Raw genomic sequence first — 17,462 nt, forward strand, 5'->3', positions numbered from 1 at the left:
TGACACTGAGGCTCACGTCGGCCAAGCGGGGGCAATGACCTGCCGCAGTTCTGGGACAGGACAAAGTGCAGGCGGCTCTGCACGTCCCGGTGCCTGGCGACAACAGCCCAGGGTGCAGCGCCCTGTCCTGGGGCTGTGGGATGGGAAAGTCCCCCCAGGGGTCGTTCCTGCACCCCTCTCTGCTCCTGCTGCCCTGGTGTTGTCTCCTCTTGCACCCACCTGGAGGGACCACCTGGAATCACAGGATGGTTTGTGTTGAAGGACCTTCCCAGCCCCCCAGTGCCCCCCCTGCCATGAGCAGGGACATCTGCACCAGCTCAGGTTGCTCAGAGCCCCGTCCAGCCTGGCCTGGGATGTCTCCAGGGATGGTTCAGCCACCACCTCTCTGGGAACCTGGGCCAGGCTCTCACCACCCTCAGGGCAACAATTTCATCCTCGTGTCCAGCCTGAATCTCCCTCCTTTAGTTTCAAACCATCACCCCTTGTCCTGTCACAACAGGCCCTGCTCAAAAGTCTGTCCCCATCTTTCTCATCAGCCCCTTTTCAGTCCGGAAAGGCCGCACCAAGGTCTCCCCGGAGCTTCTCTTCTCCAGCTGAACAGCCCAGCTCTCTCAGCCTGTCCTCCCAGCAGAGCTGTTCCAGCCTCGGGTCATTTCTGGGGCTCCTCTGGCCCCTCTCCAGCAGCTCTCTCGATTTCCATCAGTTCAGTCCCTTACTCTGAGATGTCTGGAACAGGATCACCCGGCCCCAGCAGCCCCGGCCCCCAGGATCTCCCCGGCCCCGCGGGGCTCAGGGTGTCAGTGGGGCCATGGGTGCAGCCCCAGGGACACCCCGACATCCAGCAGCGCGGGGATGGTGGCACCGATCTGTCTCCGCATGTGCTGCACCCCGCCGCGTGGGCACACGCAGCACCGGCATGCGTGGGCACGTCCCAGCCGCGCACAGCGACGTCGCTCTGGAAATGGAGCTTTATTGCAGCAGCAGCAGCGAACGCATCGAGCACCCGCAGCCGCTTGGGGCTGCAAACCCGGCCCGGGGCTGCTCCGGCCACAGCCGCCTGCACCGAACTGCTCCCCGGGACGGGACGGGCGAGGGGGGACCCTGCCCAGGGCTGCGGTTTGAACCGGCCACGCTGGAGCTGCGGCCCCAGCACCCCCGGGGGGCCCGAGCCCAGCCCGGGCTCAGCGGGCGGATCCCGTGGCCACGGCGACACCGACACCCAACATCTTGTAGATGGCTGTGACTATAAAAGCCGCAGTTGAAGTCAAGTCTACATTTAAAGTTTTTAATTACCCATGAGACCTCAGTTGCAACAATCTATCATGACAAGGCTTGCAAATACATCTGCTTAGGTTTAGTGTGATGGCCTGGTTTTTTTGTTTGTTTTTGTTTGTTTAAAAACTAAATAATTTATGGAGTGGTTGTATCATCTTCACCAGGTAAGTGTTTCTGGTAACTGGCAATGACAAGACTAGTCCTTCAAGGTTTTGTTTCTGGAAGGTTGTTTTGGGCGACCTTTTAGCTGCCCTGGTTCTTGGGTTACAGCTGGAGCAGCACGCTGCCAGTACTTTAAGCAAGGAGTGTTGCTGTGTTCCTTGGGATGACTGTCAACAGCTGAGCAATTGGATTTTCCAACCCAGAAGTTACTTCTGAGATGCAGCACGTGCAAGTCTGGAGCGAGTTAGCAGCATCCAGATCTGGGATGACTCCTAGAAGCAGGTGAATTAACTCCAGCCCCTGCCCACAGCGCTGGGTCGGGGCCAGGGACACGCGTGGCCGCCCCCAAACCGCTCCAACGGGACGTGACAACGGCCGGGCGGCGGGCGAAGGGCCGGAGCTGGTCCTGCTCGGAGTCCCCCTAGGAGAGGGCAGAACGTTTCCAGGAAAAAGAACTAAAATACGCACGGGTATGGGTGGTTACCATCGCCGGGACAGGTGACAATGCCAGCACAGCAGGCAGCCCTCGGGCGGGTGTCCCCGTCGCCAGCCGGTCCTGTTTTCCCAGGGGGCTCTGAACCAGGCTGTGGGGTGGTCCCGGGCTGGCATCAGGCCTCGGTGCCGCCGTGGGGTGGCGCGGTGAAGTCGCTGCCGGTCAGGGTGATGGTGAACGGCACGTCGATGATGTCCTCGGCCGCATCGCGGGCAGTGGCCGTTCTCCAGGAGTTCAGGGGCTGGGTGGCTTTCTGGAAGCGCTGCGGGTGGGCGAGGGTGAGCAGGGGCTGCCCCAAAACGCCACAGAGTCACCGCGGGATGGGGCAGCGGCGGGCGGGGATGCCGGGGGGCTCAGACCCCACCGCGCGCCCCGGCCCTTTGTCTCTCCTGGGGAAGGGTCAGCGTCACCCCTGCTCCGTCACTGCTCCCTCCTGCCCCGTCCCCAGCACTGGGGCAGCCCCTGCTCTGCCTTGTTCCCATCCCTGTCCCATCCCTGTCCCATCCCTGTCCCCATCCCTGTCCCATCCCTGTCCCATCCCTGTCTCCATCCCTGTCCCCGTCCCATCCCTGTCCCATCCCTGTCCCCATCCCCGTCCCCATCCCCATCCCTGTCCCATCCCTGTCCCACCCCTGTCCCCGTCCCTGTCTCCGTCCCTGTCCCATGCCTGTCCCCATCCCTGTCCCATCCCCATCCCTGTCCCATCCCTGTCCCCATCCCCGTCCCTGTCCCATCCCTGTCCCTGTCCCATTCCTGTCCCCATCCCCGTCCCTGTCCCATCCCCGTCCCTGTCCCATCCCTGTCCCTGTCCCATTCCTGTCCCCATCCCCATCCCTGTCCCATCCCTGTCCCTGTCCCATTCCTGTCCCCATCCTCATCCCTCTCCCATCCCTGTCCCCATTCCTGTCCCATTCCTGTCCCCATCCCCGTCCCTGTCCCCATTCCTGTCCCCATCCCTATCCCTGTCCCATCCCTGTCCCTGTCCCATTCCTGTCCCCATCCCTATCCCTGTCCCATCCCTGTCCCTGTCCCATTCCTGTCCCCATCCCTATCCCTGTCCCATCCCTGTCCCTGTCCCATTCCTGTCCCCATCCCTATCCCTGTCCCATCCCCGTCCCCATTCCCATCCCCGTCCCTGTCCCATCCCCGTCCCTGTCCCCATTTCTGTCCCCATCCCCGTCCCTGTCCCATCCCTGTCCCCATTCCCATCCCCGTCCCCTCGCACACTCACGTCACTCAGCGTCCCCGACTCGCGGCCCAGGGCCAGGGCGGCCCCGAGCGGGATCTGCAGGCAGGTGAGGACGCCCATGCAGATGCCCAGGCTGGTGCCCCAGGCGGGGAACTCGTAGGAGCCGTAGCGCAGGGGTTTGCTGTACATGTCCAGGAAGGTGTAGATGAGCGTGAACTGCCGGGCAGAGCAGGCAGGAGTGATGTGATGCTGCGGCACCGCCTGGCCCCAGGGGTTTTGGCCAAGATGGGCGCTGTGGGGACCCCCAGGGACACCCCGAACTCCCCCCGGCAGCCCCAGGGGGGCTCAGGGGGGCAGCCGAGTCCGACCCCGCAGCAAGAGCTGCCCAGCCCAGAGGGGAGGGAGGGATGGGGGGAGAGGAGCCCTTCGGAGCCCGTCCCCCTCCCCGCCAGCCCCAGGGGCGCCCGGTGCTCACCAGCAGCAGGCACGGGGTGAAGAAGGCCCAGCACAGCTTGAAGTAGCCCAGCATGTGGCTGCACCAGGGCGGGCACCGGCAGATCATGTCCACGATGTCCCGGCAGAACTGGCCCACGCCTGTGGGAACCAGGGGAAGGGTCATGGCCGGGGCCCCGCCGGGTGCTCCTGGGCACCCAGACACCCCGCGGGGGGCTGAGCTGGGCCGAGAGTGGCGGTGCTGGGTGCTGAACATCATCCACACGACCACAGCGTCCCAGGCTGGTTGTTCCCTCTGTGGATCCCCAGCCCAGCGCTGCTCATGCAGGGTCACAGAGCGGATCACGCAGGGTCACAGAGCGGATCACGCAGGGTCACAGAGCGGATCACGCAGGGTCACCGAGCAGATCACGCAGGGTCACAGAGCGGATCACACAGGGTCACAGAGCGGATCACACAGGGTCACAGAGCGGATCACGCAGGGTCACCAGAGCGGATCACGCAGGGTCACAGAGCGGATCACGCAGGGTCACAGAGCGGATCACACAGGTCGGTCCAGAAGGTTTGAATGTCTCAGAGAAGGAGACTCCACAGCCGCTCTGGGCAGCCTGGTCCAGGCTCTGGCACCTCCCAGCAAAGAAGTTTCTCCTCATGTTCACATGGACCCTCCTGTGTTCCAGTCTGTGCCCGTTGCCCCTCACCCTGGCGTTGGGCACCACTGAACAGAGTCTGCTCCATCCTCTGACACCCACCCTGAGATATTGATCCCATTGATCAGATCCCTCTCAGCTTCTCTCCTCCAGCTCAGCAGCCCCAGCTCTCTCAGCCTTTCCTCGGCACAAAGAAGCTCCAGTGGGTGGAAACCACGTCCCTCAGGCACATGGAAAACTACACCCACATCGCACCATCTCCTCACGGGACTGAGCTGCGTGGGGGCAGCAGGTCGGGGTAACCCCCTGCCCACCCCAGCTCCAGGCTGCCCACAGCTGCCCGTGCCCCCACCAAAACCACCGTGTGCCGTGAGCCCCGGAACGCTGAGCCTTGGCGGCGCGGCAGGAACCCGTGTCCCCCGGGGCTGCACCCCCCGGGGCCGCCCGCCCGCTCACCGTAGCAGAAGGCGATGCCCAGGCACATGAAGAGGGCGACGACGATCAGCCCAAAGCCGGTGCTGTAGGTGTCAATGAGGGTGAACCAGAAGATGCCACCCTGCAAGGTGGGGAGGGACGGGGTGAGCGCGGCGCGGGGCAGCGGGGGGTGCAGGACCCCCGGTGCCATGGGTGACATCAACACCGGGGCCTGGGAACAGCCCCCCTGTCCTCCCAGCTGAAGGATCACAGAATCATTTTGGTTGGAAAAGCCCCTCAAGATCATGGACTCCAACCATAACCCACCCCCAGCACTGCCCCATGTCCTGAGAACCTCATGTCCGTCTGTCCAACCCTTCCAGGGATGGTGACTCCAGCACTGCCCTGGGCAGCCTGTTCCAGACTGGAGGGCAGAGGGGGCTGGTCCCGGTCCCCGTCCTCCACCTGTCACCTCCCCAGGGGTGCCGGGTGCCGCTGGGCGCAGGGGACCCCCTACCTGGGTGACCAGCAGGAGCCCCAGCAGGTAGAAGGAGATGCAGAGGACACCCAGCAGCGCCGTCTTCCTCCTCCAGCTGCGCAGGGCGGGGAACTCGTCCAGGACAGCCGTGGTGATGCCCTCGATGTTCCCAAACTGTGAGACAGGGATGTCAGTGGGGGGATGTCCCAGTCCTGCCTCCCTCGGGATGGTCCTCACAGAGGGGACTTTGCAGGACGCTGTCCCCACGGGCATCCCCATCCCTGGGACACCTGGGAAACCCAAACCCAGTGCCGGTGGGACGCGGCTGCATCCCAGCCCCGTGTCCTTGGGTGCACCCACACACGTGGGGCTGTGCACCCCTGACCCCAGCACCATCCTCATCCTCCCGGCACAGGCACGTTGTGCCAGCTGCACGCCCAAGACGGGGGGTACCTGGCACCCTAAGGCCAGGCACAGGGCAGGACATGGGGCTGCCCGAGGTGACAATCACCAAAGTGTCCACTCCCAGGGTGACCAGCATCAGGAAGAAGAGGATGGACCAGAACGGGGAGCCAGGCAGCAGGGACAGGGCTTCAGGGTACGCCACGAATGCCAGCCCGGGGCCTGCGCGGGAGACGGAGGGAATCATCGAATCACAGAGTCCTTTTCGTTGGAAAAGCCCCTCAAGATCACTGAGTCCAACCGTTCCCCACCCCCGGCACTGCCCCATGTCCTGAGAACCTCATGTCCGTCTGTCCAACCCCTCCAGGGATGGTGACTCCAGCACTGCCCTGGGCAGCCTGTTCCAATGCCCCACAGCCCTTTGGGGAAGAAATTGTTCCCCACATCCAACCTCAACCTCCCCTGGCGCAACTTGAGGCCGTTTCCTCTGGTCCTATCACTTGCTACTCGGGAGAAGAGACCAACACCCTCCACGCTACAGCCTCCTTCCAGGCAGTTGTAGGACATGTGAAAGGACACGTCATGATAAGACGGGCCAAGCCCAGCTGGGTGTGAGCTTGACTGCAGCCCCGTGTCCTTGTCCCAGCACAGGGCACCGCGATGTCCCCAGGCACAGCACAGCACGGGTCCCCCCGCCCCGAGCCCACACCTGAGTCGACGACGCTGCCCACGGGGACCTGTCTCCTCCAGGCCATGTGCCCCAGCACCGAGAAGATGGCGAAGCCGGCGAAGAAGCTGGTGCAGCAGTTCCCGATGGTGATGATCAAGGTGTCCCTGCCAGGGAGGGGGTCCCAGCCGCGCGCTCACGAGGTGAGGATGGAGATGGGGGCGTCCCCATGGGCTGTGGGGCTCGGCCCTTCCCATGTGTGCCCCAATAGCCCGAGTCCCCTATGCCCCGCCAAGTCCCACACGTCCCATGTGTCCCCTGCGCTCACCGGATGACGTTGTTGTCAAACCTGTTGTAGGAGGCCATGGAGAGCAGCCCCCCGAAGCCAATGCCCAGGGAGTAGAAGATCTGCGAGGCCGCATCGCTCCACACCTGGGAGAGGACGGACCGGGGGCTGCAGGACGCGGGGCTGGGGGCGTCGCTGCCCCCGGGGCCCCCCGGGGGGTTACCTGCGCGCTCTGCAGCCGGCTCCAGTCCGAGGACAGGTAGAAGCGCACGCCGTCGAGGGAGCCGTCCAGCGTGGCCCCCCGGATGATGAGGATGAGGATGACGAGGTAGGGGAAGGTGGCGGTGAAGTACACGACCTGCGCGGCGCACGGCTGGCTCAGCCCTGCTCTGCCGCCCCCGCGCCCCCGCGCCCCCGCGCCCCCATGCCCCCGCACCTTGCCCGAGCTGCGGATGCCCTTCAGCAGGCAGAGGAAGAGGAGGGTCCAGGCCGCCAGCAGGCACAGGGCGAGGGGCCAGCGCACGGGGCCGGGGTCCCCCAGGCCGGAGCTGTGTGTCACCCCCAGCACCCGCTCCCTGCGGGGACACGGGTGGGTGGGACGGGGACACCAGGCGCCCTCGTCACCTCCGCGGTGTCCTCACCCACCCCTCCACTCTTCACAAAGCCCCCGGTGTCACCGAGGGGGGGTCAGCCCTGGGGACCTGGGGAGGTGACCCCCAGACACGGGCAGGGGACACGAGCCGGGGGACACACGTCGATGCTGCCGCGCAGGGACTCACTTCCAGAAAACCTCGCTGGCGCTGACCCAGTCGGCGCTCGCCGACACGTTCTGCAACACACGGCCCCAGCGGGTCACTGTCACCGCCACCGTCCCCAATGTCCCTCCTGGCCCCAGACCCTCCTCTTCTGCTGCAGAAACCGCTCCCACGGTCCAGCCCCACATCAGCCCCCCCGGCACGGACCCCACGGTGCCACCACCCCGGGGACACCGACCTGGCAGAGGTGCCTGTTGTTGGGAGCATCGCAGGACCAGGGCAGGGGGCTCTGGAAGGAGGAGCCCAGGTAGTAGAAAGCCCAAGCGATGATGACGTTGTAGTAGAGGGACACCAGGGAGGACACGATCAGCATGGCGACACCAACGCCTGCACCGGGAGAGGGGGTGGCACCCCGCGGACCCCGGCAGCGGGCCCGGGGGGGTGGAGGGGCGGTGGGGACCTGCCCAGGACCTCAGGGTCCTGGCAGATGTGGGGTGGGAAGGAGAGGAGCCCCCGGTCCCACCTCTCAGGAGCGGGCAGCACTTCCAGACGGTGATGGGCCCTGCGGCCCCATACTGGCCCAGGCTCAGCTCCATGAGGAAGAGTGGCAGCCCCGTGCCCAGCAGCATGATGAAGTAGGGGATGAGGAAGACACCTGGGAGAAGGAGAGGGGCAGCAGGTCGGGAGGACGGATGGCACCAGGCTGGGCTCCCCAGGGGACAGACACGTGTGGTTCAGGCTTGCGGTGGGGACACGTGTCTGGGCCGGACATGGAGGAGCAGGGAAAGGTCTCCACCCCAGAGGCATCCCCAGCAAACAAGTCACAGAATCAGTGAAATGTTTTGATTGGAAAAGACCTTTAAGATCATCTGGTCCAACCATTAAGCCACCACTGCCAAGTCCACCACTGCCCCATGTCCTGAGAACCTCATGTCCGTCTGTCCAACCCCTCCAGGGATGGTGACTCCAGCACTGCCCTGGGCAGCCTGTTCCAATGCCCCACAGCCCTTTGGGGAAGAAATTGTTCCCCACATCCAACCTCAACCTCCCCTGGCGCAACTTGAGGCCCTTTCCTCTCATCCTCACGAGTTCCTCATGAGACCCACAGCGGAGGACTGAGCTGGGAGCTGGGGGCATCCCGCTGGCCCTGGCCGGGGTGGGTGGTGGGAGCAGCACTGGGGTGCAACCGTGGGTGCTGCAGCAATGCTGAGGGATGAGGGATGCTGAGGGATGAGGGATGCTGAGGGAAGAGGGATGCTGAGGGATGAGGGATGCTGAGGGAAGAGGGATGCTGAGGGATGAGGGATGCTGAGGGAAGAGGGATTCTCAGGGCTGCCAGATGCCCAGAGCCTCGGGATGCTCAGACCCTGGGACGTGCCCGTAGCAGATCCCAGTGTTCTGTTTGATGATATGCTGTCTTCCATCTTCACCAACTGCCTTCTCTGCAGAGGAAATCCTGCTCCTCTCAGCCTCAGCCAGGCAAAATTTGTGCTGGAAAAGGACATTTTCCAGGGGAGAAACCAGCATTTCCCAGCTGGCAGTGGCTGCAGCCCAAGCCCATCGTCTCCCGGTGGCAAAGCCCCGGTTCAGCCATCGCCGTTCCCCGCAGCGGAGCAGCTCCCAGCCGCGATGCCGGATCCAAACCCGCAGCCTGGCCGGCAGACCAGACACGGGGCCGGCTGCTCGTTAGCTCGGCTCTCATTAGCGCAGCGCTCAGGGGGGAGGTTGCCTCCACATCTGTGTATGCTGTGGGGCTCAGCCTGGGGACGAGGGGACCATGGTGGGGACATTGGGGACTCCTGCTTGGCTGCTGGGGGAGGCTGGAGTGAGCGGGGACAAAGTTTGTGGGGCCTGGGGACGGGGCTGTGGGACCGAGGCGGGGCGGCGTCGCTGCTCTGCCTGTGGCACAGGGACACGATGGCTCAGGCTGCTTTGCTGCGGGGACAACTTGTCCCCCGGCGCTGGCCCTGCAGGGGTCTTCTGAGCACAGTGCCACATGGGGACAAACCTCCAACCGCCCCAGCTCCACGGCTTTGGGATTAAACCCCATCATGCTGCCTTTCCCCCCATCCCCATCCCTTTGGACAGGAGGCCTGGGGCAGCAGCTCTCATGAACCCCTATTTCTCTTGCTGGCCCAAAGTCTGGCTGATGCTGCCAGAGGGTGGCAGGGATCATGTCCCTGTCCCCATGGGTGCCCGGGAGTGACCACGGGCAGCAGTGACATCCAGTGGCGAGCACACCGGTCGTTGTGGGGTGATGCACTCGCAAGGCTGCCGCAGCACAGCCCGTGTCCCCGGGGCACCTGGTGGCGGCTGCTCCAGCTCCCACGGCAGCAGCTGCGTCTCCGTCCCCTTTGTCCCCATCCCCAGCGTTGGTGCTACCACCAGCTCCGGCCGTGCACGCTGTGGGACGGAGGAGACGCTTCCCCGGGAGGATCCGCGGCCGCCCCAGCCCCAGTGCGGGCTCGGCCGCCCCATCGCGCCGCAGCGAACCCTGTCCCGAGGGCCAAATTCCTGCGGCGAGGCCGGGGGCAAAGCTCAGCACAGCCCAGCCCTGGCTCAGCTCCGGAACTACCGAAACAAGGTTGGAGCCGGGGGGGTCGGGCTCTGCTCCCCGGAACAAGCGCCAGGACCAGAGGAAACGGCCTCAAGTTGCACCAGGGGAGGCTGAGGTTGGATGTGGGGAACAATTTCTTCCCCAAAGGGCTGTGGGGCATTGGAACAGGCTGCCCAGGGCAGTGCTGGAGTCACCATCCCTGGAGGGGCTGGACAGACGGACATGAGGTTCTCAGGACATGGGGCAGTGCCGGGGTGGGTAACGGTTGGACTCCATGAGCTTGAGGGGCTTTTCCAACCAAAATGACTCTGTGATTCTAAGACACCTCTGCTGGTACCAGCTCAGCAGGACGCTGTGGGGTTGGGGACAGCTGGGCGTGTGGCACAGTTTCGGGGGACTGTGGAGCACTGGTCGGGGTCCCACAGCCCTGGGTCCCACGCTCAGGTGCTGCTGCCACCACACGAGCACACCAGGCACCAGGCCATGCCCCAAACGTGTCGCGCAGCCCATTAGCAAATCAGTTTAGTTACAGGGATTTAAGGAGCAGCCATGGGGCAAAGGAGAGATCACCAGTTTAACTGAGCAGACCGGAGGGAATGTAGAGAACCGGTGCAATAAAACCCTTCAGACGGCTCCAGGGAAGGCAGGCTGTGGGGCTGGGGTGGCTGGGGCCCATGGAGCACCGGGCAGCCTGGGGCAGCAGCCGGGGCAGGTGGCGGCGATTCCTGGTGAGGGGAGATGCCAGAGGGCAAGGAAATGGGGGTCAGGGCACAGCACAGCTGGCAGGGCCAGTCAGAGGGGACAGGACGGACGTGAGGAAGGAATCGTTGCCCTGGGGGTGGTAAGAGCCTGTCCCAGGTTCCCAGAGAGGTGGTGGCTGAAGCATCCCTGGAGACATCCCAGGCCAGGCTGGACGGGGCTCTGAGCAACCTGAGCTGGTGCAGATGTCCCTGCTCATGGCAGGGGGGCACTGGGGGGCTGGGAAGGTCCTTCAACACAAACCATTCTGTGATTCCAGGTGGTCCCTCCAGGTGGGTGCAAGAGGAGACAACACCAGGGCAGCAGGAGCAGAGAGGGGCTCAGGAACGACCCCTGGGGGGACTTTCCCATCCCACAGCCCCAGGACAGGGCGCTGCACCCTGGGCTGTTGTCACCAGGCACTGGGACGTGCGGAGCCGCCTGCACTTTGTCCTGTCCCAGAACTGCGGCAGGTCATTGCCCCCGCTTGGCCGACATCCCGGGCACTCCTGCCCAGCCGAATTGGATTTTTCACGGATGCGCGATGCACAAAGCCCACAGCTGCACAGCACCCAGTGGTCCCAGCTGCGCAGGGGCTGGCAGAGCTGCTGGGGGTCACCGTCTTTCTGGCCAAGCCCTGCTTCTTGGCGGGGGCAGAGATGCTGCGCAGGGGGGCTCTGCCTGGCGCAGCTCTTTTTTAGCCCAAACCAGCCAGGACGGTGCTGCAGGGCTCGCTCCCGAGGCAGGTGCATCCTTGGGTTACACGGGGCAGCCCCAGCAGCAGCAGAACTTCCCCGGCAGAGACATGGGGACATGCTGTGAACTCCTAAAGCGTCCTCACAGCAGGATTAAAGTGCTGGTGTCCATAGAATCATTTTGTTTGAAATTGACCATCAAGATCATGGAGTCCAACCGTTACCCAGCCCTGGCACTGCCCCATGTCCTGAGAACCTCATGTCCGTCTGTCCAACCCCTCCAGGGATGGTGACTCCAGCACTGCCCTGGGCAGCCTGTTCCAATGCCCCACAGCCCTTTGGGGAAGAAATTGTTCCCCACATCCAACCTCAACCTCCCCTGGCGCAACTTGAGGCCGTTTCCTCTGGTCCTGGCGCTTGTTCCTGGGGAGCAGAGCCCGACCCCCCCTGGCTCCAAGCTCCTTTCAGGCAGGTCAGAGATCAGAAGGTCTCCCCTCAGCTCCTGTTCTCCAGCTGAACCCCCAGCTCCCTCAGCCGCTCCCATCACACTTGTGCTCCAGCCCCTCACCAGCTCCGTTCCCTTCTCTCAACTCGCTCCAGCACCTCAAGGCCTTTCTTGGTGTGAGGGGCCCAGAACTGCCCCCAGGGTTCGAGGTGCTACACAAGACCCAGGTGGGCAACACAAGCCCCCAAACCCCTGAAATCCCCATGTTTTCTGTCCCCTGCACCGTCCCGCTGTCGCTCCCCATCCCCCTGCTCTCCATCCCGGAGAAGGAAAGGGAGGGAAAGGGAAAAAGAAAGGGAAAGGAGAAGGAAAGGGAAAGAGAAAGGGAAGGGGAAGGGGAAGGGCAAGGGGTAGGGGAAGGGGAAGGGGAAGGGAAAGGATGCGTGTGCCCCCCTTGTGGACCCACCTCCTCCGTTGCGGTAGCACAGGTAGGGGAAGCGCCAGACGTTGCCCAGCCCCACGCAGTAGCCCAGGCAGGACAGCAGGAACTCGTATTTGCCAGCCCAGGTCTCCCGGGGTGGGCTGGGGGCCGGGGTCTCGGGCTGGGGCGGGGGTCCCGGACAGCGCTGGTTGGTGGGGTTGGTGGTGGGACCCTCCATCTGGAAGATGTTGACCTGCAGAGGGGAGCAAAGCGTCAGGACGGGCTGGTGAGAGGCTGCAAACCCCACACAGCTCCTCGGCAGGGCTGGGCAAGGCGAGCTCGCTATGAAAAACCGTCGGGTTCTCCAAGCAGTTTTGGGGTCTTCCTGAAACCTGGCCAGGGGAGCCCATGGTGGCCTGAGTGTGGGCTGGTCCGGAGCTCCGTGTCCCTCCCCAGCCTGCAGCAGCACCCGGCGCGGGTCGGGCAGACCCCAACCCCAGCACTCTGGGCAGGTTTCACCCAGCAGATCCCCCATGGTGTGGAGGTCACCAGCCAGGACGGGTTTTCGTCTCTGCTCTGTTGTGCACCCCAGGACTGTCTACACACAGGGACTGTCTGGAGCAGCATCCCAGCACCCAGCCCAGTGTGGAGAAGATGAGATGGGTACAGGGGTGCTCCCCACTGCTTATAGAATCACCAGATCATAGAATCATTTTGTTTGGAATTGACCCTCAAGATCATCGAGTCCAACCATTCCCCCAGCCCTGGCACTGCCCCATGTCCTGAGAACCTCATGTCCGTCTGTCCAACCCCTCCAGGGATGGTGACTCCAGCACTGCCCTGGGCAGCCTGTTCCAATGCCCCACAGCCCTTTGGGGAAGAAATTGTTCCCCACATCCAACCTCAACCTCCCCTGGCGCAACTTGAGGCCGTTTCCTCTGGTCCCGGTGCTTGTTCCCGGGGAGCAGAGCCCGACCCCCCCTGGCTCCCAGCTCCTTTCAGGCAGTTGCAGACAGTGGTGTGCTCATCAAACCCCTCCTGCCCAGTGTCTCCGAGGCCAGGGGGGTGACGTCCAGCTCCCACCTTCACCAGGGTCTTGCCCACCTGCACAGCCAGGGGACGCGTGAGCAAGGGCTGGAGCCATCGGCTCACACCGTGCCAGGCCTGGTGAGGGGACACCGGGTGCCATGTGGACCATGGGGACCATTAAAGGTGGGGACCAGCAGGGCAGGGGGGCTCATACCTCTCACCAGCCCCAGCCCCTGCACCCTGACACGGGGTCATCTCTGCTGAAGGGGGATGTGCACAGTGGGGACAGACGGAACAGGGACATTGTGCCTCATTTGTTATTATTCAGTGGGGGCCAAGGGCTCAGAGAATCATAGAATCGCAGGATGGTTTGGGTTGGAGGGCCCTTCCCAGCCCCCCAGTGCCCCCCCTGCCATGGGCAGGGACATCTGCACCAGCTCAGGTTGCTCAGAGCCCCGTCCAGCCTGGCCTGGGATGTCTCCAGGGATGGTTCAGCCACCACCTCTCTGGGAACCTGGGCCAGGCTCTCACCACCCTCAGGGCAACAATTTCTTCCTCATGTCCAGCCTGAATCTGCCTCCTTTAGTTTAACCATCACCCCTTGTCCTGTCGCAACAGGCCCTGCCAACGAGAGGCCGCAGGGCAGCTGCTCTGCTCCCAGGCACGGCCACCAGCACCGCGGGGACCTGCAAGGCCACAGCCCTGGCCAGAAGCTCTCACAGCGGGACGGTCCTTGGAGTGTTGTTGCATGAGGAGTTTCTTTCAGTATCGGTGTCACAAGAGATGCAAACGTTTGTTCTGAGCCCAGCCCCGCACGTGGCTCATCCCAGTCCTGCCTCCAGCGAGCCCCGCGCTGCCGTGACTCAGTTTCCCCAGCTGTGGGAGCAGCACCGCTCGGGGCGGCGGAACGTGGCTCAGCGATGAACCAGCCTTGTGATTCACAGACCACAAAGCCAGACGGGGCTGTGGAGCTCAGACCTGAGCTCAGGCGCAACGCCAGCCCAGGCTTTGCTCCCACTGCAGCCTGAGGGTTTATTTTAGAAAAGGCTCCAGTTTTGAATTAATTTAAAAATGCCTCTGTGCTGCAGTGTCTCTCCCCAGGTTTGAGGGGGCTGATCCAGTGTTTACTCGTCCTGCAGGGCATCCTTTTCCTCAAACACCACCCCTCCCTCAACAACAGCATGGGTCACCGGGAGAGCAATCTGCAAATCTGCAAACCCCGGCCAAACCAGGAGGGATGCTCCTGCACCTCTGCGGTCTCCAGAAGCTGCAGAAACCCTGAAACCCAGCACATTCCCCATCCTCATCGCTTTGTCCCGGCGCCGCGGGCAGCAGAGCCGCTCGCAGGAGATGTGCCTTGTGCCAGGCTCGGCCAAGGCCAGGGTCCCCCAGACATCGGCATTTTGGGGCTGTTCAGAGGTGACAGCACCTTGGCCACACGCAGCCGTGGGACACGGAGATGTCTGCGCTTGTGCAAAGTCCCCGGGTGCAGCTCCCCCCAGCATCTGATCTGAGGGGATCGGGTTTGACCCCTGTCAAACCAGGGTGAGACTGACCCACCGTGTCAGCTCCCGGTTACCCGTGGGTGCTGAACCGAGGTGCAGGTTAACGGTGCCATCGGCCGAGGGGACACTCCTGGCCTCTGGCACAGTGTCACAGCTGCCTGTCCTCCCAGACCCGGCTGTGACAACAGGGCAGAGCTGCCTGGGGTGTTCGCAGGAGCCAGCTCAGGAACGGCGGGGACAGACGCGACCCGGCGAGTCCTGCTGATCCCACCGAGCTGTGATAGTGGTGCCCTGTGCCCCAGCAGCACCGGCTGTCCCCACACCTCCTGGGCTTCCCCTGCCAGTGTCCTCGTCCCCCATTGCCCAGAGCAATGGAAAGGTGGTTGTACAATAACTGCATACAAGGGGCCAGACCACCCACCTCCCTGCTGCTTTGAGCACAGGAGGTGATAAATCACGGAATAGTTTGGGTTGAAGGACCTTCCCAGCCCCCCAGTGCCCCCCTGCCATGAGCAGGGACATCTGCACCAGCTCAGGTTGCTCAGAGCCCCGTCCAGCCTGGCCTGGGATGTCTCCAGGGATGGTTCAGCCACCACCTCTCTGGGAACCTGGGCCAGGCTCTCACCACCCTCAGGGGCAACAATTTCTTCCTCATGTCCGGCCTGAATCTCCCTCCTTTAGTTTAAAACCATCACCCCTTGTCCTATGGCAACAGGCCCTGCTCAAAAGTCTGTCCCCATCTTTCTTATGGGTCCCTTTTAAGTATGGACACATGCAGCGCCTTCCCTGGGAAGGCCAGTGAGGATGGACAGGAGTTAAAACAACCCCAGAGAGAACAGGAAAGCTGCCACAGGACGAGCCAGAGTTTCCAGGACAAGTGTCCTGGCCCAGAACACTACTCTTGCCCTCCTCCCATGGGGCTGCTTTGCTCACACACCCACAACATCCCAGCACAGGGCAATTAATGCCGTTATCACCCCACCCATTTCCAATCAGGCTTTACAGGCATGGCAGCAGGGGAGGGAAATTCCCCGACAAGCCTGTCTGCCTCAGCAGGACCTGCTGCCCCCACCCCAAACGCTGCCAAACGTGCCCGGCGGTCTGGGGAAGGAAAGGGAGGATGTGGCTGAGGAAGAGCGATGCTGGGCAGCCTTCGGCCTCGCCACTGTCTCCGTGCTCCTCACGGGGACGTGCCACAGCGGGACACGAGGGCTCCAACCCAGCCAGTGTCACCCCAGAGCACCCAGCACTGTCACTGTGACCCTGCCCTGTGTCCCCACATCCTGCACCTCAGCAGGACGACAGCCCCCCTGGGCCAGATGGCAGGGGCAGCCCCATCTCTCCACAATTCGTGTGCCCCACACTGGGGTTACCTGGGAGCTGTGACCCCGCTTTGGCTTCCCACACTCCCTGTCCCCCAGGGGAACATGCCCCTGGCCACCCCACTGCCCCCCAGCGACCTGCGGCACAAGCCGTCGGGTGAGCGGTGGGTCCCTCTGCCCTTCACAGAGATGTTTTGACCTCTGAAAAGCATCAGCCCCCCTGCTTTCCCTGTACAGGACCTGATGTGACCAGGCACAGCCTTCCCAGAGCCCCCCGGGCGGGTGGGAGACCCATCCCATGCCCAAGCGGACACCGCGCTCTGGCTGCTTTGTGCACCCTGAGAAATCCTGGCAGCTCCACCAAACCACAGCCACGGAGCAAACTACAAGGGGGTGTCAGAGGTGGAGAAAACCCCGCAGTGGTGGGACGGCAGGAGGAACCACGCCGGGCTGAGCCTCCAAGTCTGGCTGTCACCTCGGCACGTGGGTGCCCAATGGACAATGTGCTGTGGAAGCCCTGGTGGGATCCAGACATCCCAGTGCTGCTCCCACCACAACTGGGGCTCACTGCGGGGGTCCCAGCAGGACCAGCCGCAACGGGGCTGTGGCGGTGACCTGCACCGGGGGCTCCCCAGCACCAGGGCATCCCCAGCACCGGGGGCTCCTGCGGCTGGGGCAGTGCAGGGCAGGGCAAACACGTCCCCTCGGGTCCCCGCTCCTACCGTGGGCTCCGGTGGCGTGGCGGGGGCCGGGGGCCCCGGCGTGTCGAGGTGCCCGGTGCACGGCATTTCCTGCTCGGCGGGAGGGAGGGACGGGCACACGCGCTCACCTGCGCCAGGTGCAGCTCCGCCCCGGCCAAACCTGGACCCAGGGTGCGGGATCAGCTGCCCTGGGGTCCCCATGAGACCCCCAGAGCCCACAGCCCACGGCAAACTGCTGATCCCACCTGCTTTTGCAGCCAGGAGGGAGCGGAGGTGTCGGTCCCCGCGCAGCAGGAGTTCTGGGGACACGGGTGAGGCGGGAGCCGCTGCTCGGCGCAGGGTGTGCGCTGGGGTGGCCCCTCTCAGCACCAAGCCCTCCGCTGGGATGTGGTTCTGTGCTGGGCTCCCATGACACCCATGGCTGAGCCCCGTGCCTGCCCCAGCCGCGGCCCCCACCGGACGGGCACCGGGACACCGGGGCTGCGGCACTGCCGAGGCGTCCGGTCCCCATCCTGCTACAGAGCCGTGTAAGGGGCAGACAAGGGTGCTGGGTTCCCATCCAGTGCTGCAGAACAGCAGGGATGAAGGCACGAGGAAGAGGGAGATGAGGAAGGGGAGGGTGGTACAAAGGGACATGGAGGGGTCCGCTGTCCCCCCCGAGCTGAGCAGCGCCCAGGTGGAAGGAGCAGCTTTGGGAACAGCTCCATCGCCCTTTCCAGGTTTTCTGTGATGGCCATGTCCTCCGAAACACCCCTTATTGTCACTCTGTTTTCCCATTTAATGTCTGCGCTCTCCTGGCCCCTTTGCTGGGAACAAGAGGAAACG

The 17,462-nt window shown here is 63.8% G+C and overlaps 1 protein-coding gene across 1 annotated transcript; it reads right to left on the minus strand.

Moving 5' to 3' along the window:
- Positions 1-712: 712 nt before the first annotated feature.
- On the minus strand, positions 713-16,724 carry LOC135995671 (sodium-dependent proline transporter-like). Its single transcript, XM_065647203.1, has 17 exons — positions 16,659-16,724; positions 12,126-12,333; positions 7,748-7,879; positions 7,463-7,611; positions 7,249-7,298; positions 6,906-7,044; positions 6,693-6,827; positions 6,512-6,615; positions 6,226-6,350; positions 5,626-5,738; positions 5,154-5,288; positions 4,679-4,778; positions 3,595-3,713; positions 3,162-3,335; positions 2,052-2,192; positions 1,742-1,858; positions 713-1,243 (listed from the first exon to the last, which is right to left on the minus strand). The coding sequence occupies exons 1-17, from the start codon at positions 16,722-16,724 to the stop codon at positions 713-715; spliced, it is 2,538 nt and encodes an 845-aa protein (XP_065503275.1).
- Between the last annotated feature and the right edge of the window lie 738 nt (positions 16,725-17,462).

This window comes from Caloenas nicobarica, chromosome 1, assembly GCF_036013445.1.
Source record: "Caloenas nicobarica isolate bCalNic1 chromosome 1, bCalNic1.hap1, whole genome shotgun sequence".
Classification (NCBI taxonomy): domain Eukaryota; kingdom Metazoa; phylum Chordata; class Aves; order Columbiformes; family Columbidae; genus Caloenas; species Caloenas nicobarica.

Excerpts from the sequence above, each read along its gene's own strand:
- LOC135995671 (XM_065647203.1), bottom strand. The coding sequence starts at position 16,724 with ATGCCGTGCACCGGGCACCTCGACACGCCGGGGCCCCCGGCCCCCGCC. Across the intron at positions 7,612-7,747 it reads GTGCTGCCCGCTCCTGAGAG|GCGTTGGTGTCGCCATGCTG; the intron begins GTGGGACCGGGG and ends CTCCCGGTGCAG. Across the intron at positions 6,351-6,511 it reads TTTGACAACAACGTCATCCG|GGACACCTTGATCATCACCA; the intron begins GTGAGCGCAGGG and ends CCTCCCTGGCAG.